This window comes from Lepisma saccharinum, chromosome 4, assembly GCF_977018435.1.
Source record: "Lepisma saccharinum chromosome 4, izLepSacc3.1, whole genome shotgun sequence".
Classification (NCBI taxonomy): domain Eukaryota; kingdom Metazoa; phylum Arthropoda; class Insecta; order Zygentoma; family Lepismatidae; genus Lepisma; species Lepisma saccharinum.
In genome coordinates, this window is record NC_139232.1 from 46,916,263 (window position 1) to 46,937,763 (window position 21,501).

The following is a 21,501-nucleotide window of genomic DNA, read 5'->3' on the forward strand; positions in this document are numbered from 1 at the left end:
TAGGTTTATGGTGGTGTAGTACAGGAAGATAATGTAGACAAGAGACAATGTGTTTGTTATTTAAAATGAGATTCTTTGAACCAGGCATCTTTCTTTAGTCATATTTTAGGGTGTTGCAAGTGGTACAAGATCCATCAAAAAATTTAGGTGACACCATACCTTCTTTCAAAAATTTGTGTGGCACCCCTATTCTTGCACCAATCAGTCTGACTCAGAAATGAGAGATATTATACTGAGTGATTACAGGATTGAATAAAAAAATATTTAAGGATTGTTTGTTTGTTAAGAGGAGCAGTACATTCTCTGACCCACAGGTGGCAACAGACATGGCAATAAGTACGTATAGATATAGGGTTTTCCAATAAGAACGATATGATTTTACAATGAAATAAAATAAAAACTATTTCAGACACAACCAAACTTTTTATATTATTTTGAGGCATAGTTTATTACATTATGTTTTGTAAGACATCATTTAAGTGTCCACCTCGACTTCGTGCACACGAGTGAATTCGATGAACCCAATTTTCGATGCCTTTTTGCAATAACTCTGGCTTAATGCCACGAATGCAGCGTTTGATGTTCCATCTCAATGCATCAAGGGTTTGTGATCTGTTTGCATAGACTATAGATTTCAAATAACCCCCACAAAAAGCAATCTAAAGGAGTTAAATCACAACTTCTTAGAGGCCAACTAACAGTTGCATTTCTTGAAATTATCCTTTCACCAAAGTGTTCTTGCAATACGTCGATAGTGGCATTAGCAGTGTGACATGTTGCACCGTCTTATTGGAACATATCCTCCAAATCAATTTCATCTAAATTTGGCCACAAAAATTGTTAACATCAATCGGTACCGCTCACCAGTCGCTGTAACTGCATCTCCTACCTCGTTTTTGGAATAAAAAAAAAATGGACCGATGATGCCACCATGCCATAAACCACACCATACAATGACATTTTGCGGATGCAAGGGCTTCTCGTGAATCTCTTGTGGATTGTTTTCACACCAAAAATGACAATTTTGTTTGTTAATATATACACTTAACCGGAAATGAGCTTCATCTGAGAAGATAATTTTTTGCCCAAAATTATGATCCATTTCAAGTTCAATAGAATGTCTATTTTCATAATTTTTTTCGATAATAACCAAATATTCTTGAAGCATGTATTTAGTCATGATGAATTGTCACAATATACTAAACACAAATGACAACTAGTGACAGTTATAACATTTGAAGCATAGTTGCCAGTTCATTTAAAAATCATATCATTCTTATTGGAAAACCCTTTATTTGTTATTTTGGAAATAAGGAAAAAAGGCAGACTTTGTTGTGTGATAGTAGTTTGTCCCTCTCCTGTACATGTATAAAACATTTTGTAATCCAAGGAAATATTATTAAGTTTCAAAATTGCCTACCAAGTAAGTTTTACAGGGTAGGCTAGATGCGTTTTGCATTTGTGCTGTATTATTTACATGTGTAGCACTTTTTGAAAAGCTAACAACACAAGGATTAGTTGTAAAAGCTGCCCTTGAGGCTGAAACACACCCACTCAATAAAAGCGATTCTACTTATAACAGCTAAAATTTACGAGCATGACAACTTTCGTAACTTACTTAACAGTATAGTATCTGTGCACATTTACTGTATCTTGTACTTATAAACAGCATATTACTGTTCTACAAACTCATTTTGAATTGATCAAACTATTTCTTTTCCTCTTATACATCTTGTGAAAATCATCCAAGATATAGAAGTCAAATTGGACAGTGTTGGGACATTCGAAGGATGGGATAGGTGACTGTCTCGTGGTCTTCTATCTCTTAAAAAGACTTCCTTTAGTCAACAACATACTTTATTATCACAAGCTCTCTACAAGCAATCTGGCTGCTCTCTCCGATCCACACCTTCACCCTCAGCCATCTTCCTCTGACAGTGCTGCCAGTTCCCCCCGACTCAAGGCACTGTAGATTACACATATGTTACATCTTCCCCTTTACAATAATTCTTTATACACAAATTACTAAACATAATCATGAAGTCTGACTGGCTGTTTTACAGTTCGACCAGACCTGGTTACATACATATTTTTACTGCTGTTTGTTTCAGTCTCAGTTCCACTTTTTACAGAGTTTGGAGATTCTACTGACGTTCTGACATTACAAGGTTCATATGTTGGACACACTACAGATGTCTTGACATGACAAGGTTCATCATCTAAGACATTTTTAAAAATTGGAGCATTGTTAGATTTTCTTAAATGTACCTTATTTCTTCTAAGCAATTGATTGTTTTCATCTCTAACCATGTATGACCTTGGAGAATCATGACTTGCAACTACCTGACCTGGTACCCACACCTTATCCCTCTGAATTAAACAGTTTTCACCAGGCTTAAACTTAGGTCTTTCATGAGCTGACTTATTATAGTAACTCCTAGATTTATCCTGTTTTTCCTTTAGTACTTTTTTTACATTCAACTGTACTTCCGGATTTAATAATTCTTTATGAATAGGCAACCTAGTTCTTACTCTTCGACTCATCAACATCTGAGCTGGTGTTATATCTAAACCAGCTACAGGAGAATTCCTGTACTCTGGAAGAGCTAACAACACATCACTGTTTTGTTCATTACATTTTTTTAACAATGACTTAGCAATTCCTACAGCTTTCTCAGCAAGTCCATTTGATTGCGGATACCTGGGACTGCTGGTTATAAAATTAAAATCCCATTGTTTTGCAAATTTTTTACACTCTAATGATCCAAAAGGCATATTATCACCAACTACAACTTGTGGAATCCCATGAGTTACAAATATAGACTTCAGTTTATCTATTATTTCTGTCGATGTTTTAGACTTTAGTGGCCTAATTTCCAACCACTTAGAGTAATAATCCATAACTACTAGATAAGATCTACCTCCATACTCACAAATATCTACCCCTAACCTTTCAAATGGCAATTCTGGAATCGTATGCGAGATTAATGGTTCTTTACAATTTGACCTCTGATGTTTTTCACATACTCTACAATTTTGGACTAAATTTTGAATATCTGTTGCTAGCCCTGGCCAATATACCACTTTTCTTGCTTTCAGTTTAGTTTTAGCAATGCCAAAATGACCTTCATGCAGTAACATTAGAACCTTTTCTCTTAAGTTTACTGGTACAACTACTTTATGTCCCAAAAACACTAATCCACCTTCTACATGAATATCACTACGTAACTTGTAGTACACTTTTACTTCATCTGGCACATATTTCTTTTCCACTGGCCAACCATGTGTATGGTACTCCATTATTTTACAAAGAACTGGATCTTTTTTGGTGTGTTCACAAAATTCTTGTTTTCGTGATTCACTGATTTGCAAATGGTTGGTTACACTATGGACAACTTCTGCTAAGAATGGATCACTCTGTACTTTGTCCTTTATGAACGACCTAGACAACAAGTCTGTAATGTGCATATTTACACCTGGAATATACACCACATTCAGATTATACTTCAACAATCTCACCTTCATCCTTTGTAACCTATTTGACATAACATTTGCTACATATTTCTGCATTATAGAGACTAATGGCTTATGATCTGTATGAATTTCAGTTTGCCTACCATAAATGTAATAATGAAACTTTTCTACTGCAAACACAATTGCTAACATTTCTTTTTCTATTTGAGCATATGACTTTTCAGTCTCTGTTAGACTACGAGAAGCATACGCTACTGGTCTACCTTCTTGCAATAAGCAACACCCTAGCCCTTCGCTAGAGGCATCGCACTGAATGACAACTTTCCTTTTGTCATTAAACACGGCTAGCACTGGAGTTGTAGACACCTTGTCTTTTAACTTCCGTAATGCTTGACTATGATGAGGTAACCATTGCCAATGAACTTTATCTTTAAGAAGTTCTCGTAGTGGAGCTGTTACAGTAGACATACCTGATATAAACTTACTTAAGTAATTCACCATACCTAGAATTCTTTGTAATTCTTTCCTACCTCGGGGTTCCTCAATGCTGATAATGGCTTTGACTTGTTCTTGATCTGCCTTTATACCTTCTTTGCAAAACACATGACCCACATACTTCACTTCACTGACCTTGTATTGTACTTTTGCTGGATTGAATTTTATATTCAACTTTCTAGCTCTATCTAACACTTGTTGCAATATTATATCATGCTCAGTCTCACTTTTTGCAGCGATTAACAAATCATCAATGTATATACTTACACCTGAAATATCACCAAAATTCTTTTCATTGATTTTCTGAAAAACCTCCGGTGCTATTGACAAACCAAATGCCAATCTAGTAAACCTGTAGCACCCAAAAGGAGTATTGAAGGTACACAATTTACTTGAATCTTCATCTAACTCTACATGGTAAAATCCATCTTTCAAGTCAAGTACTGAATAAAGTGACTTGTTACTTAGCCTTGCACTTAACTCTTCCACTGTTGGTATTAACACAAAGTTTCTTTTAATGGCCTTATTCAAATCCTGAGGATCTAAACACAACCTTAGTGAGCCATTTGGTTTTTCAATAATTACTAAATTACTGACCCATGCTTGAGGATTCTCCTCTTTAACTATTATACCTTGTTTTTCCAACACTTCTAAGCTTTGTTTTAATTTAGGCCTCAATGAATGAGGCACTCTTCGTGGAGGCTTAGCAACTGGTTTTACATTTTCATCTATTTCTATTCTTAATTTACCTGAGCATTTACCTACTCCTTCAAAAACATCTTTATTACTTTCAATGAACTCAACCTTGTCACTTGCGAATACTGGATTAACCTGCACCCTTTTCACTAGATTTAGGCTGACACATGCATTTACACCTAATATTGGCTTACATTGCCTGAACTCATCTTTAATTATTACAAACTCTAACTCCATTTCAGACAATTGTGACGCACAGCTTAACTTTGCCACACCTAATGGACGAATTTTTGCACCTCCAAAGCTTTCTATGACCACCCTTGTTGGCCTTAGCTTGTCCTTACTTTTAACTTCACTCAATACCCTTAGTGGCATCACATTAACTTCAGCACCAGTATCTAGTTTGAACTGAATCTCCTCATTCTCTACCATTATTTTTTCTAACCACTCCTTCCGACCATCTTCTTTATTGTGGGTACTTGCACTTCCACTTGCTGCAAATACAGCAGTAACACTTAACACCTCACCACCACTGTCTGACGTGTCATCTTGCAATTCCACATTTTTTACTTGTTTCACTTTACACCCAACTGCAAAATGATTATACCTATTACACTTTTTACAACGCTTACCAAATGCTGGGCATGCTGCTTTTTTATGCTTATAACCACACCTCTTGCACTGATATACTTCCTCTTCATTTTTCTTATTCCTGTTCGTCTTATTCTGGTACGACTTATGAGGGTTTACCATACCTCCTACTGGACGAGTTTCTTCTTCCTTATGGGCTTTCACGACCATCACAGCATTCATACCTGGATTCCTATTCTGAATCGTGGTTGCTTGTTGCTTGCTTCTTTCTGCTGAACGTCCCATTTCCACAGCTTTTTCGAGTGACAAGTCTCCCTCTCGTAACATTCTTTCTTGTAGGCTTCTGTCATGAACACCCAAAACTATACGATCTCGGACCACGCTATCTGCTTGGTCACCAAAATTACACGACTTTACCAGTTTTTTGAGATCAGTTACAAAATTATCGAAGAACTCTCCTTCACTTTGTACACGAGAGTTGAAAACATACCTCTCCACCACAGTATTTTTTCTCGGATTTGCGTAATTTTCATATGCTAGCAAAACGTGTTCATAATTACTCTTGGACTCTTCCGACAAACTAAAAGTACTCAACAAGTCAACAGCCTCCTCACCTATTACATTAAGTAATATGGCAACTTTTACGTCACTAGACTTCGTGTTATGCCCTGCTGCTTTCATATATATTTCGAAGTTCTGTCGAAAGCGACGCCAGTTTTCACTTAGATTACCCGAAAGCTGCAATTCCTTGGGAATCTTGGCCGACTCCATGACGGCGAACAAAATTCACACGTAGGCACTCAACTCACCCGTTCTTCCGCCTGTCTGAAGCCCGAGTTTTATTTTCGGTTCGCAACATTTCCACACGACTGCGCCATGTCTCGTGGTCTTCTATCTCTTAAAAAGACTTCCTTTAGTCAACAACATACTTTATTATCACAAGCTCTCTACAAGCAATCTGGCTGCTCTCTCCGATCCACACCTTCACCCTCAGCCATCTTCCTCTGACAGTGCTGCCAGTTCCCCCCGACTCAAGGCACTGTAGATTACACATATGTTACAGTGACTACATAAGTACATATATTGACAATAGATATAGATTATACATAGATAATTATTACCATTAAAATACTTTTGTTCGTTTTCAGACTTCTTTAATGGATGAAGGTTATATTTACCAAATCCATTCAATATTTCCAGTAGACATTGGGTGAAAATGTCTGAATTAGATAGAAGCCTTACTGCAATCGACTGGCTGCCTTGTCTCAATGCTCATAAAAATCTGGTCCCTGAGGGTGTAGATGATGTTAGTGAAGGATTAACCAAAGATGAATCAATTGTTACACCTGTACGCCCTAAAGATGGAAAACCACCATACAGGTGAGATATTATATTGCTAGTAAATGTGAGATAGACTAGACATCATCATGTTGGGTTTGTAAAGTAAGTTTTTGTTATTTTCTTTTTTTTAAGGGTAACATTGCTGTTATAACTAGAGAAAGGATTTCTAGTTCCATACCTATTTTTTTTCTACATCATAGGTGTATGCTACTTAGAAATCTTTGTATTTCATGTATACAGCACCCCTCGACTGAAATTCTGAGTGATTTCTTAATTTTCTCGGTCTTTTGGGATAATTTCATGGGGGGTTGTAATCAGGCATATCTATAAGACCTAAAATGCCTAAGTGAACCATAAATTTCTATGACTGCTTAAAAGCCTTGTTTGTACCTGAAAAATACGAGGTCTGACAATTAAGTTCGCGAACTTATCCTAGAAAATATGCTACATACCTTATGGCAGAATAGTGCTGTAGCCACCTTCAAAGTACTCCCCTTGAGAAGCTATACACTGATGCCAGCGCCTACTCCACCCTTCAAAGAAATTTTGGAAGTCTTGTTTGTGGAATGGCCTTCAGAGCTGCCATCATATTAGCCTTAATGTTGTTCAATGTCATCAAAATGTCTTCCTTTCAAAACTTGTTTGATCTTCGGGTAAAGAACCAAGTCATTGGGGGCAAGGTCAGGTGAGTATGGCAGGTGATCTACCAATGTTATTTGTTTCCTGGTCAAAAACTGCCGTACAGACAGTGCCGTGTGCGCAGGTGCATTGTCGTGATGCACAAGCCATGAGTTGTTGGAGAAAAGTTCCAGTCGTTTGTGTCTCACTTTTTCACGTCTTCAGTTAAAATCTTTCACACAGTTTCCCAACAATGTTCACCTGGTCTGTTATGGATCTCTCGGTCAGTCGCCGATATGCACACACAATTTGACGAATTTTGGCAATGTTTTCGTCAGTTTGGTTCGATACTGGCCACCCTACCCTTCCTTCATCGGTCACTTGTTCCCTCCCCTCAGAAAACCATTTAATCCATTTGTACACTGCTGTTTTCTTCATAGCATTCTCGCAGTACACCTGCACTAAGATTTCTAATTCCCGCTCGTTTGTTTGTTGCTCTAATTCCAGCTCAGCCATTTTCACGACAGCGAGCATACACAAGCACAAACAACAATGCACGCCACTCAGCACAAATCCGCCACCCTTCAATGCAAACACTGCTGTGAGAGACTGAAATATCAATGTTACAAAATCTTACAGAGCTGCTTGTATAGTGCTGCCCCAGCACTAAATGGTGGCGAGTTCGCAAACTTAATTGTCATACCTCGTAATCAAATTTTTGAAGATTGACCCTTAATTTCCACCACAAGGGTTTGAGAACCTTGAACGCATCCGAGCAGCAAAAGAAGTAATGCAATAGAAAGGGATGTCAGCATATGCTCTGTGCAAATTTCTGCAATCTTCCAACTTGCATCACGAAATTGGAAAAATGTAGATTGACATTGACTAGATGAGTCTTTCTTTATTGTTGAACGCTGTACTTCCCAGTTGATTAAAGGGACTGTGGGTGTAGCATACCAAACAAGAAAGAAAGTTGTTATGGGATTGAATCCTATCTACAAAATCATTCAGTTAAAAGCATTGCCGGTACTATTCCTGACCTCCAACAATGTAAGAATGCTGGAAGTTTTCAACAATGGTCTTGTCTGATTAGCTGTTTCATGAGCCTGCTGTGAAGAATAGGAAAGTCTACCTCAAGTGACCAATCACGTTGCTTATTTTTGCCATTGATACATCAGTCTAGGCAAAAGGATAGCGGTTTTCATTGAAAACTACAAATGCCCTAGTACAGTGGCTGTTCCTCAAAGAGAGAGAACATGCCTTTGGTTTGAGTTTGTATTTTGAGTCCACTCTATTCAGAGATACGGTAACTTGGACTGGACTTTCAGTTTAAAATTGAATCTGAACCACCATATGCCTCCACTGGGTATTGAACCCAGGACCACTTGATTACAAGGGGATGATGCTACCACTACACCATCAGGAAGGCCGGAACCTGCCTTTGGAATCAGTAGTAGGTGCATTTATCAGGTTTGCACCATTAACTTTCTGCAGCGTGGAGACATTTCTGCTGTACTAGTGTCTACTCAGGAGTAACTGGAAGAAATTCACCACAGAAAACATTGAAAAACATATCTTGGTTCAGTGCTTCAAAATATGATGCAGTTTTGTATTGAACAAATTGTATCTTTTTATAATCAAAGATCAGAATTATTTGCACAGAAAATAATGCCTTTTTGTATACAAATTGCATCTAAAACTAGGTATTTCATGAAATTATTATTAATTAATAATTATACCTATTAATTATTATATGCACCTAAAAGTCATAAAATGGAGTTTATAAAGTTCTAAATTGCCCTTTTTGATTTCCCGATTGCGCAGTGGTAGCATTGTTGCCTTGTAATCAAAGGGTCCCAGGTTCGATACCTGGTGGAGTCACATAGTGGTTCAGATCCCACTTTAAACTGTAGGTCCAGTCCCGGTTAGCCTTACCGTGCATAAAGTGGACTTAAAACACCAAATCAACCAACCAAGTTGCCCTTTTTAGCACCTAAGAGTCTGTTCCCTAGTTGTTATATTTTCATGTCAAGGATTCATGAAATTCCTCCTTCATATTTGCAGCCTCTTATCATGAATAGACCCTAATTTTCCCAAAACCATGTGCAAGATGACACACAGTATTTCTGTGTGGAGCAGGAACACCAGGGAATTCCCTTTGAAATTGCCTCTCCACTCTTCTGCACAAATTTATTTTCACTTAGATTCATATATAAAATTGTTTCTAAAGTGTTATGCCATTATAACAATACTTAACACTTTTATTAGTTTACCACTTTTCATTTTAGCAAACTACACATAAAAAAATATAAATCCTTCTTCCACAACACATCTGCTCATATGAAAGGAAATACTGATATTCACGACAGACAGAGAGGTACCAGGTTCCGACGACATGGATCTCTTCTAGATACCATGTTGTTGATCAGAGTTAGTTCTTTTGCAGTGTTCCGCAGTATGCTTATGGGGAGAAACGTGATGAAACCACAGCTTTGTGGGATATGTATGTCTGATTCTGCAAGCAAGCAGAGTGGTTTTAGCTACTACTTGAGCTGGAGTCTAGCAGCACAATGATATTTTCAAAGCACTTACATCAACATACATCATGTAAGGAGGTGAAGGAAGCATAAAAGTGACCTCCATGTTTGAGTATTCAATATAACACACTGTAGTGTCTTGTTTCTTATGTTTGAATGCTGGTCAAGGCATGGATTCTTTCATGGTTTGTCCCATATAATCCAAGAACTAAATAAAACTACATAAAATAAATAATCTATAAACATTAGTAGAGAATTATAGGCTATTGGTTCCCAAGTATGCACCGTAGCACCCTTGGCTGGCTTACAGGGGCCCCTCGAAATGTTCCAATATTATCACTGAAATGATGTGATTGTTCCAAATATATGCTTATTTAATACTTTTTACATGTAAAATGTTTCCAAATTTGAATGTGTGTTTATTTTTTAACCTAAGGCCAGCAACCTAACCACATAACTGAAATTTGCAAGTGTTCGATAGGCGTACATTCTGACTTGGGTGCCGTGGAAAAATCTTGAAACACTAAGGGCACCATGAAACTAAAATGTTTTCGAACCCCTGCCATAGGCAATTAATTTACTTACATTGATTTAGTTTTATGAAAGTTAAAATTTAATAACATAGGAAAGATTAAATTAATTGAAGATTGTTTTGTGAATACTTATACAGTGCCTTTCAAGGCCAAGGTGGCCGTGGAGCAGCAGCTAGTGTGCCAGGAAGTAAGATCACATCTGCCGGCATTTAGACCCACAGCTGTACGCTGACCTTGGCACTGGATGCATCAATGCTTCAGTATCCAGATAGTTGGTGTCCAGTTTGCATGTGTTTGTGAAGTGTTAAGATGTTTACAATTGTTTTAGATTGTTTTGTTTTAGTTTACGTATTACTAGTGGTGCTTTTCTGCAGTCTAATAATGTCATGCTGTCCATAGAATTTAAAACAAGGAATTTTTATGTACGACTCTTACGTCATTACAAATTCTTGTAGGGAAGTCAGAAGGAATTTTAAACAGAATTCCCAGATGTTCCTCTTTCACACAGAGACAGTGTTAGGATACTTGTGAACAAATTTGGGAAATGGTCTGTTGTTAATAAGAAGCAAAGGGTAAAACTGCGTGTGCTTACTGAGGAGAAAGTAAACAATGTTGGGGCACGATTGGAACAAACTCCTCAAAAATCCCTCCTGCGCCTTGCACAAGAAACAGACTTTTCATGACGTCTGTGTGCCGAGCTATCAAGCTTTTAAACCTGAAGCTACACATCAGAAGAATTGAAAGAAAATATCATGAGAGAAGTTAGAGCAATTTCAGAAAAGGAACTGACATGTGTTAGTAAAAATTTCCCTTTAAGAAAATGCCTTATATGTGTGGAAGCTGGACATCATTTCCAACACCTCTTGTAACAAGGCACATGCTCATTTTAATTGCAACTGTCACTGTAATTCTATGAGCTTATTTCATTACATATCTAGCAGTTCCAGTTAAGTTGATGTTGCATCCAGTTTGCGGCAGATGTGCTCTCACTGACCGTTCTAGCCGCCGTTCCACGGCCACCTCATCCGCGAAAGACACTGTAGAATGCTCAGTTATAAGCAAATGTGAAGATGATCATGTTATATTTTGGCTGTTATTTATTTCTAAATTATCACGTCACCATAGAATGAGAATGTTTATCTATATTGTATCTGCACACAAACATTTTTACTACCTTAGTACAAGAGTCTTTTTTATTATTTTAATTCCATCTATTAATTGAAAATTAGTGTAAAATATTGTATTTTATATAAAATTTGTAAGTTATTAATAGTGAATTATTTGTCTTGTAGTCTACAGTTATTATAAGCATAAAAACACAGTTTTTCATTTTGACGTTTCAGGAGAACACATGCTCCCTTCATCAGACATTTATTTTTAGTTTGATTAAAGATACAGTTATAACTAGACCTCAGATTTGTAGGTTCTAAAAAGTGTGCTTTCAGGTTCCTAAAATAGGCTCTAAAAATCCTAAAATAGGTTCCAAAAACCTTAAATTAGGCTAAAAAATTCCTGAAATAGGTTGCAAAAAGACTTCATGTGGTACAAAATTCCTGAAAAATACTGATTAGATACAATCGGTAAAAACAAAATTTCACAAGAACCGAAATAACCAAATATTAATTTTCTAAATAAATTTTCATTTCTTTATATCATTTTCAAAATTATCTACAAATTATTATAATACTGCACTTGTGCTGTTAGAAATAGTTACTTGTTGATATGAAAAATTAATTATGTATGTATAATTTGCTGCATAATATCAGGGTGGCTATTCACTTGGAATTCCTTAAATTCCGGGAATTACATGTGAATTATTGTCTCTGGAAATTATCCATGAATTTTGGCAAAACATGAAAAAAGGTACAAGCAGATGTTCTCTCTTCCAATTTTTTCTCCGTAGACGTGAAAAATTGCAACTTTTATAAATCCAAATCCCATTAAATTTATACATGTTTATAAATGCCTGAAGCAAGTTTCTCTTAGATTAGCTTTTATTTTTTTAGGAAAAAAGAAATCTACATGGAAAATAAAACAACATTTTCTCAATCTGTTTCCTTTGTTAGTGTCTTTGCAGAACAATCTATCTTGACAGACAGAATATTATTGCAAAATAATATATCTCGAAGTTGATTTTTTTGGTATATATATATATATATATATATATATATATATAAATCAAAGAAGGTAAAAGGAGACACTCACTGGACAGTAGAAAGATTCAAAATTTTCGCTAATTTATAGCATCATCGGTGTGAGAAGAAATAGACGGAACCGGAAGTTGGCATATATATATATATTGTTAACCTTTTGTTTACCAAGCCCATTTTGCCAGGTAAGCTCCTTGCTACTGGGCCAATTTTAAGCTAAATGCAGAGTTTCATTTAGATGACTGTAGATCGAAGGCTAATTGCCCTAGACAGAAAAATTATATATCGTTATACGCGGAATAAACCATACATTCGGACTACATACAATTTATGTACATTGAGTGTATATATAGATGCAGGGGGAGGGGAGGAACCGGAAAAATTCCAAAATTTCTGAAGAAAAATGCCCCTTCCCCCAGCTGCTCCTAGACAACAAAGTACAGGACATTGTCAAAATACACATAGAAATGATGTTTTTTGATATGGTTTATTGTTACTGTGAAAGCCATGTTCTTTGCTATATTAATATATTGTTATATTTGCTGATGAAGGGAGTGTGTGTTTTCCTGAAACGTCACAACGAAAAACTGTTTTTATGCTTGTAATAACTGTAGACTACAAGAGAAATAATCTACAATGCAAGCAGTGCATTAATTATTAATAGTTGAATACTGGTTTTTTTTTCTAATTACAGTTATGCAAGCCTGATCCGTTTAGCAATTAGTCATGCACCAAAGCAGAAAATGACTCTTGCTGAAATTTATCAATTCATCATTGATAACTTTCCATATTATAGAGAAGCAGGTACAGGCTGGAAAGTAAGTATAATTGGAGAGAGACACCCATGTGGTGCATGTTTACCTACATGTATAATGCTTTTACATTTTTTGATGTATGTATAAAATTAGTAATATTAATTATTCACAGTCCATAAATTTGCACTTTAACGAAATATGTTAAAATGTTGTTAATAGAAACGCTTTATATTCATATTCAGACTCGTTCCAGTTTTATTTATTTGAATATAAAATTTTCTGATAACTCTGTATTAATCTACTTCATCTACAGCATACTTTGTGCAGCTTCTTTTACTTTTTGTTTATAAACAAGTTTTACCTCAAGAATTAGGAAGGTAAAATCCCATGAAAGAAGGTTAAAATCTAGTTAACTTGTTAGCTCCTTTTTTTTACTCTATTTTACCTACCTCTTTTGTATGTTGCAAATCTGGAATCAAAAAACATGAATTAAAATTCAATAAGAATACGGAACACTTAAAGTAACATGTAAACTATGCACAACCTTCGGATCATTAAAGTTGAGGGTGAGTGTGGAAACACAAATAATAGGAAATCGTTACATTATTATTAAATACTGTTTGGCTGCCTTAGCTGAGACCATGGACGGAAGTGCGCATGCATCAACTGGACGTGTTAAAATAGGGGTGATGGTACTTTGGTCAGGAAGTGGGTTCCGTGAAAATGGTCTGCTGTGGAAACAACAATGAAGTTTTAAAAGTAGTAACATCGCCGCCAAAATATGCAGAGGTCTTTACGAATTATGTAAGGGTACAGAATGAAAAAAAAATAGCCATCCATATACCATAAGCAAACAGAATATATCAGGAAAGTATTCATCACGTCACAGTAGTAGATAAACTTGTTTGTAACATTCAATTAAATTTATTTCCTTAGTAAATATTATAATTAGCACAAATGTGCTAATTAATAGTAATCAATGATAGTATTCACATAGTATTATAAATATAATAAAGAAAATATAGTAACTGAATGGTTTGTGATATTGTGTATTATATCGAGGGCATTTTGTAGAACAGGTACTAAAACGACACAGTTTTCTTTGTTCCACTTCGAAACGGTTTGTTACAAATTGTAAGTGTCATCACAAACACAACAAAACAAGGAAAATGCCACAGGGTGGTTCGGTGAGTGTTCTACCTGCTTCCCCTCTCGCATTTGGAATCGTACTTTCCGGCTAATTTTGTTTCCTTTGGCCAGGCTGTAGATGACTATGAAGTTCTTTCTTTGCATGTATTGAATTATTTCTGATAGTTTGCAGGTTACAAAACTTTTTTCCTTTCATATTTCACCAGAATTCCATTCGACATAACCTCTCTTTAAACAAATGCTTCATGAAGGTCCCTCGATCCAAAGATGACCCTGGCAAAGGAAGTTACTGGGCTATAGATTATAATTACAATAATGATGATAATTTCACCAAAAAGAAGAAAAATGTGAATTTTTTTAGGGTGAGTGAAATGATATTTGATCTATTTTTTCTTTTAATTTAATAGTTTTAAACAGGTCATTTTTACTAGTGGAGGATATTTGGTTTGATCATGGGTAATTTCTGATCTTCTGTTTATATTTTTATGAGTAATACAGGATGTCCGAAAAAGATTGTACCCTTTACAAAGAAATATTCTCGGCTCCCCTGATGTGATATTATAATCTTTTATATACCAAAAGTAAGGTAATATATGAAAAGTTTTTTTCCTACATTACAAAGATTCAATATGGGCACCCTTCGTGACACGGTAGATATCGAGTTATATACCCATTCACAAGCTGCCTCAGTGGCTGAGTTTGTTGGGTGATGGGCTCATAATCTCAACAGTGAAGGTTTTGGGTTCAATTCCTGACCTGAGCATGGGTATTTCTCTGTGATTATCCATTCATAAATTTTGTCTACTTAAAATAACAGTATTATATTATAATGCATCTACAAAGTGGTTATGCGAATCTGCAAGATCATTATCATTATCTTGATAAGTCAGAAAAACAAAAAAATGAGGAAAATACGTTACAAAGTGATTCAGAGTTTGCATCATACAAATTTTAATGTTGAATATATAAGGTATGCCCAAATGAAAAGGAGACCATTGCTGTAGCGGCATTGTATCTAATTGAAAAAGGTAAATGTGTTTGCCGATAGATGGTGCAGTTTTTGTCTCAGTTTACAGGTGTAGCGAACGACTTCGCCTGCTGTTTCCTCAGTTGGCAAGAGTTGTTTTACTCGGACGGGTGCATTATGGATTCCTCCAGATCAGTGCAGAGAGCTGTAATCCAATTTCTTCACGCAGAAGGCAAGCATGCTTCACAAATTTATCGCAGGATGAAGGACGTTTACGGAGAGTAGTGTCTCGCACGTTGCACCATATTCCGTTGGTGTCAACGTTGTGCGAAAGCACCAAGGCAAAGTGCACGTTGTCATCAACCCTGCCACGATTGCTGCTGTGAATAATCTCATTCATCAAAATCATCGGATCACACGTGTAATTGCTGCTGAACTGTTGATAAGCAAGGGAAGTGTGCAACACAATCCACAAGAAGCTGAGTTACAAAGTTTGTGCACAATGGGTGCCCAAGCATCTGTCGGAGACGCAGAAGGTGGAGAGCTCCAGAACAACGCTATGCCACATGTGGCCAAGAAGACCCTCGACCTACTGGGAACATTTCAATGGGAAGTCCTCACACATCCTCCGTACAGCCCCGATATTTCCCCTTGTGACTCCCATGTCTTCGGCCCCTTAAAACAATCACTGAAAGGTCAACGGTTCACCTGTGACAAGGAAGTGCAGAACACCGTGAGAAACTGTATCCGTAAGCAACCCAGGAGTTTCTACACTGAAGCCATCCACTCCTTTTCTACGCGCTGGGATCAGTGCATCAATATCAATGACAGTTATGTGTAGGTATCATATTACACATTAACTGTAATTCACATATTATGTAATTTAAATATTATGTAATATAATATTCTTTAGATATAACCTTAGTGTCCTTTTTATTTGGGCATACCTTATAAAAGAAGACTGTTAGACATACTTGTACTAGAATACGTTGCAAATTTCTAATGTTTTATTTGAGTAGTGTGCCCTGTGCTAAGGCTTGGAGAAATTATATTACCATAATTTCATGAATGGAATAATCAATCCAATTACAAATTGCTAGTAAAGACTAGACAAGTCAAAGTAATTTTTGAACAGCTATAGCACAATCTTGAAATCCAGTTTTCCCTTATGTATTTTAGTACTCTTATTTCACCAACTTTCAGTATCTTAGATCTGAACTGTAAAGCTGAAAATTTATTGTTCTCCATTAGATGGGAAGGGAGGGTAGTATTTGTTATTTCTCAGTGAATTTGTGTGGCAACTGCATAAGAAAACTCATCTTATTTAACATTTAGCTTTTATTCAAAATAAATTATGGCTGGCATTTAGCTGTTATATAGATCATGTTTTGGATTTTAAAGCTGAACACCACTGAAACATAAATAAACCTAACCTTAGACTTGTTTAATGCTGGGACCAGAAGTGCCCATCACCTTTGTCTTTCTCATAATGTCAGTGGAAGAATGAAGAAATCTACGTGGACACTGATTCTATGACAAAAGTACACTGCATTGTGCGAGAGAGTATTGTCTGCATATTGACTCCTATAGTGGTGAAGCTGGTAATATTTCTAACAGATGCAAGATGTACTGTACAGGCAAGTAATAAGAACAGAATCTATAAATAAGGTTATTTGCCTGTGAAAAGTTTTTTATGGATACATCTCCATTTTATCTCAACTGTAAGGTTACCACTGCTTGACAAATACCTTATCAAGGGAGGGGGTGTCTCCCTGATGCTGTAGTGGTAATGTCATCGCCTTGTAATCAAGGGATTCCAAGTTCATTCCCGGTGGTTTGATAGTGATTCGGATCCCACTTTAAACTGTATGTCCAGTCTGGATTAGCATATCTTGTATAAAGTGGACTTACAACAAAAACTGAAGCAAACTCAGTACCATATCAAAATGTCAATAATTACATGCTTCCTTTGCTTGCTTTTGAAAGTTTTGATGAACACAGAAGGTTATGACATGTTTGTAGTGGCTAGAAATTTTCTCTACCCCCACATGTATTTTATGGAAATAATTGACTATTCACAGATGTCACCGTACAGTCCTGAGTGTAGCAGTAATAGTAGTGATTATGGCACATTTCCCCATCAGAACCATAAGAATTTAATGCCTCCCATGGATCAGACAAGAACTGCCATAAAGCCTGAATGGACTGCAACAAATAATTGGGGTGTCAGTGAAGCTTCAAAGGCATCTATGCAGGCAAATTTTGATGGTAGGTATCTCATTTATAAAACAATCTATTCATTTTCAGAACTGTGGCTGAAGTTGCAACTGTGGTCTGCCCGCAAGGCCCATCACCCAATGATGTAAATTCACAGCACTTGCAGGCTATTGTGCAAATTAGTAAGAAAAGTTGTTTGCCTTGATGGACTTCACACACTGAATTTTTTTTAGTGTTGAAATCTCCCCCTCCCCCTCTCTCTCTGTATGTGTGTGCATGGATGGGTGTTAAGAGAGAGTGCAATTGTTCCTCCAAGAGGTGGAACTTCCTTTATTAATGTATGTAACCAGGTGACTGCGATGAATTTTGCCATAGGGGAAAAACTATGTGTATATATACTCTCGGATTAAAAATTATAGATTCTCGAGTTTGGACTCCAATTAAAAATTAAGCAGTAACCTACATAAATACAAGTTAGTGAAAATTTAGCTTATTCATTTGTGCGCTAATCTATGCTAACAATTTTTTTTGTATGCCTTCTATTTTTTTTTTTAGAAAGTGCCATTTTTTTTTTAGTTTTGAAAACGATTACTCTCTCTGAATAAAAAATAAAAAGCTTGTGTTCCGATCTTGATGAAATTGTAGTACAATGCAGGCAGAAAGGTTTTAAACGAAATTCTTAATTTTTAGAGTTTTAAAATTTGCAAGTAATGATTTTATTAATTTTGGGAAACAAGTTTTCCTTAGTATTGGGTAATTCTACAAATACAATATTGGTCTTGTTTTGAAGTGCTTTGCACCTGTTTTAAAAATCCATTATCATTGTGAATTCACATTGCGAAACCGATTTATACAGATCTTTATTCAATGGAGTAAACATGGAACATGACAACATGGCACACGGTGATGTCCATTGAGCAGTGGAAACTGCGGGCTGTCACTGTGAGTCTGGGCATGCGATGTTGCCATGTTCCATGTACATCTTTACTCTGTTGAAAAGAGATTCAAAACAAGACCAATATTGTATTTGTAGGACTACCCAATACTAAGAAAAAGTTGTTTTGTAAAATTGATAACTGTTTTTTGACAAATTTTAAATATGTTAAAATTAAGAATTGTGTCTAAACCTTTCTGCCTGCACCGTATTAAAATTTCATCACGATCGGACAACCTGTTGTTTATTTATAAAATTTCAAAGAGAGCGATCGTTTGCAAAAATTAAAAAAAAAATCTCAGCTATAAAAAATAGAAGGCAACCACGGAAAAAAAAGTGGTTAGTATAGATTAACGCAGAATTAAATAAGCTAAATTTTGATCTAACTCATTTTTATGTAGGTCTACTGGTTAGTTTTTTTAATTGGAGTCCAAACTGTAGTATCTAAATTTTTCATCTAACAGTAGGTATTTATTTAGAGGGAAAACTTTGTGTCCACAGCCATTTATTTTTAAAGATGCACATGCACACATATATAAATTTTACACTTATGCTCATAAAAATATTAAGAAAATTGTGAAATTAGACTACAATACAAGCTAAAAATATTTGATGGGTAAAATATTTGTAATAATACTATAATCTGATATGCCGATAGACCTGTTTTGGCTGATACCAATAGTGTACCGATAAATCTCTCCCATCCCATATATTTACTTTTGGTAACACTGATTTTAATTTTTTTTCATGCTTCGGAAATGAAAAGTACATTTCCTTATTGAATTGAGGGTGCTGAATACGAAAACAATAATAAAAATGCTGAATTGGTTCGAGTTTAAGTGGAATCGAAAGAAATGTGTGTTATGTGGTGTTAATAGGAAATTAACACATGTACGAAATTGAAGTTATAAAACATTACTTACATGGATAATACAAACAGCGCCTCTTTGCCTGTCGCTTGTATTGTGGTTCTGGAAGATCTCTGGCGATTGTCCAACAATAATCAGCAAGCATAGACTTGCTCCAGTGGCCCTGATATCGTTTCTCCATTGTAGATATAACTTCGTGTGTATGTTCCCCATGTTCATCGCTGACTGCTCTGCAATTTCCTGGGAAGATGTTTATGTGGGAGTGTAACATATGTATTTTTAGTGACATATGACACCCCATTGCTTGGTAGGAAGATATTAGGTGCTCCACTAGTTCCTTATAATTCTGAGCCTGCACGTTTTCCAAAAAAATTGTCACCACGTTTCGGGAGAAGTCCGATGCAATATTATCCTTATCTTCTAACAGTGCGTAAAATTCAGAATCATTGAGGAGTGCTAGAGTCTGAGGGACAATAAATATTCCCTCCCTGATTTTAGTTTCACTAATTCGTGGAAATTTACGCAGAATATAGTTGAATGTATCACTGGCTTGGTTTACATACATTTAACGAAGTTCTTGATTAAACAAAGTTTAATATGTAAAGGAGGAAGTAAAAGCCTGCTGGGACCTATCAAAGGAACATGAACGTTCTTTGTTCCTGGCTCCAAAGATTTACGGAGTGGCCAGTCTTTCCTTAAGTAGTGGGAAGCCTTATCACGGCTATCCCACTCGCATAAGAAACAGCAGTATTTTGTGTAGCCGAGCTGCAGGCCAAGAAGTATGGCTGGAACTTTGAAGTCGCCACAAATATTCCAATTGAATTTGTTATAATTTATGGCTTTCAGCAATTTTTCCATGTTGGCATATGTCTCCTTCAAGTACACTGCATAACTGATTGGGATTGATGGCAACACATTTCCATTGTTAACTAAAACAGCTTTTAGACTTAGTTTTGATGCATCTATGAACAGCCACCATTCATCGGGATTATGTTCTATGTTAAGTTTACTCATAAGACCAGTCACATTTTTACAACACACTATGTCACCTTCCACTGAGAAATACTCTTCCAGGAGTTTCTGACGTGTCCGAAACACGGATACTTTAACATCTTCAGCAAGAGCTCCCCACTGGTTGAGTCTGGATGCCAGCAGTTCTGCGCCACTTTTTGACAACCCCAGGTCCCTCACAAGGTCATTTAATTCATGTTGAGTGATCAGATTGCGATTAGATGATAATATGTTGGCTGTGAAGGTAGGATCAGTGGATGACGAGGAATCTGCAACAGGATTTGGCATTCCTGTGTCGAGTTTGGCTGCCTCTTGCTCTTCGTCGGATGAATCACTGGAGTATGATGCGGGAGTTTGTGGAACAGGTAGTTCTTCAGAATGTGGCACAGGACGAATAGTTGAAGAAATATTGGGATAAGTGATGGTCCACTTTTTCTTTTTGTATAGGCCTTTAATTAGAGGAACCATGCAAAAATAGCAGTTTGAAGTATGATTTGTCGGTTCTCCATATCATTGGAACTGCAAACGGCATGCATGGTCTTTTTCCATGTAGCCAGTCCCGCAAGTTTGTTGAACATGTATTACAACAAATGTGTGGTGACCACTTCTTTTCAGTATCTCCCACTTTACAACCAAAGTACAAGTGGTGGGCTTCCTTTATGATTGGCATGAAATTTCTTTTTTGATCGACAAATGTTATTTTGCCGCAAACATAACAAAAATTGTCTGCACTGTTAACACATTTACGCGACATGTTTCTGGTCAGTACAGTCATATAACGATAAAAAGAAATAACACTACACACTCATCCAATATCTCACCACAACAACACACTTACGCGACAAGTTTCTGGACAGTACAGTCATAAAACGATAAAAAAAAAAATACACCACAAACATACACAAAATTTTGCCACGACCTTGTCCGGGAGTTCAAATTCGAACTACGCAAGAACACGTAACAACACATTTCCCCTGGCAAAATCTTCAATACAAACTGAAGCGTGATGTGGTTGATGATTCTCGGTCAGCGATCACGTGCTATCGATAAGGATAGTGATAAAGCTAACCGTCAAACAATGGATGTTTATTGAAATACGCAGACAGCCGCTGTTGTCACGAACCCTTATTTTGTGTGCTGGAGCACATCCAGCGATAATGTATT

At 36.4% G+C, this 21,501-nt stretch overlaps 1 protein-coding gene across 2 annotated transcripts in view; it reads left to right on the forward strand.

Moving 5' to 3' along the window:
- The window catches only part of LOC145986445 (uncharacterized), a 57,912-nt gene that overhangs the window by 26,037 nt on the left and 10,374 nt on the right, over nt 1-21,501 (forward strand). The window contains exons 2-5 of one of the 2 annotated variants that reach the window (XM_083120464.1): nt 6,405-6,636; nt 13,130-13,253; nt 14,546-14,701; nt 17,388-17,574. In XM_083120464.1, the coding sequence (XP_082976590.1) occupies nt 6,473-6,636; nt 13,130-13,253; nt 14,546-14,701; nt 17,388-17,574 (631 nt within the window). In that variant the 5' untranslated portion in view covers nt 6,405-6,472. The remainder of the gene's footprint in view (nt 1-6,404; nt 6,637-13,129; nt 13,254-14,545; nt 14,702-17,387; nt 17,575-21,501) is intronic. The other variant, XM_083120465.1, reaches the window with a different exon arrangement.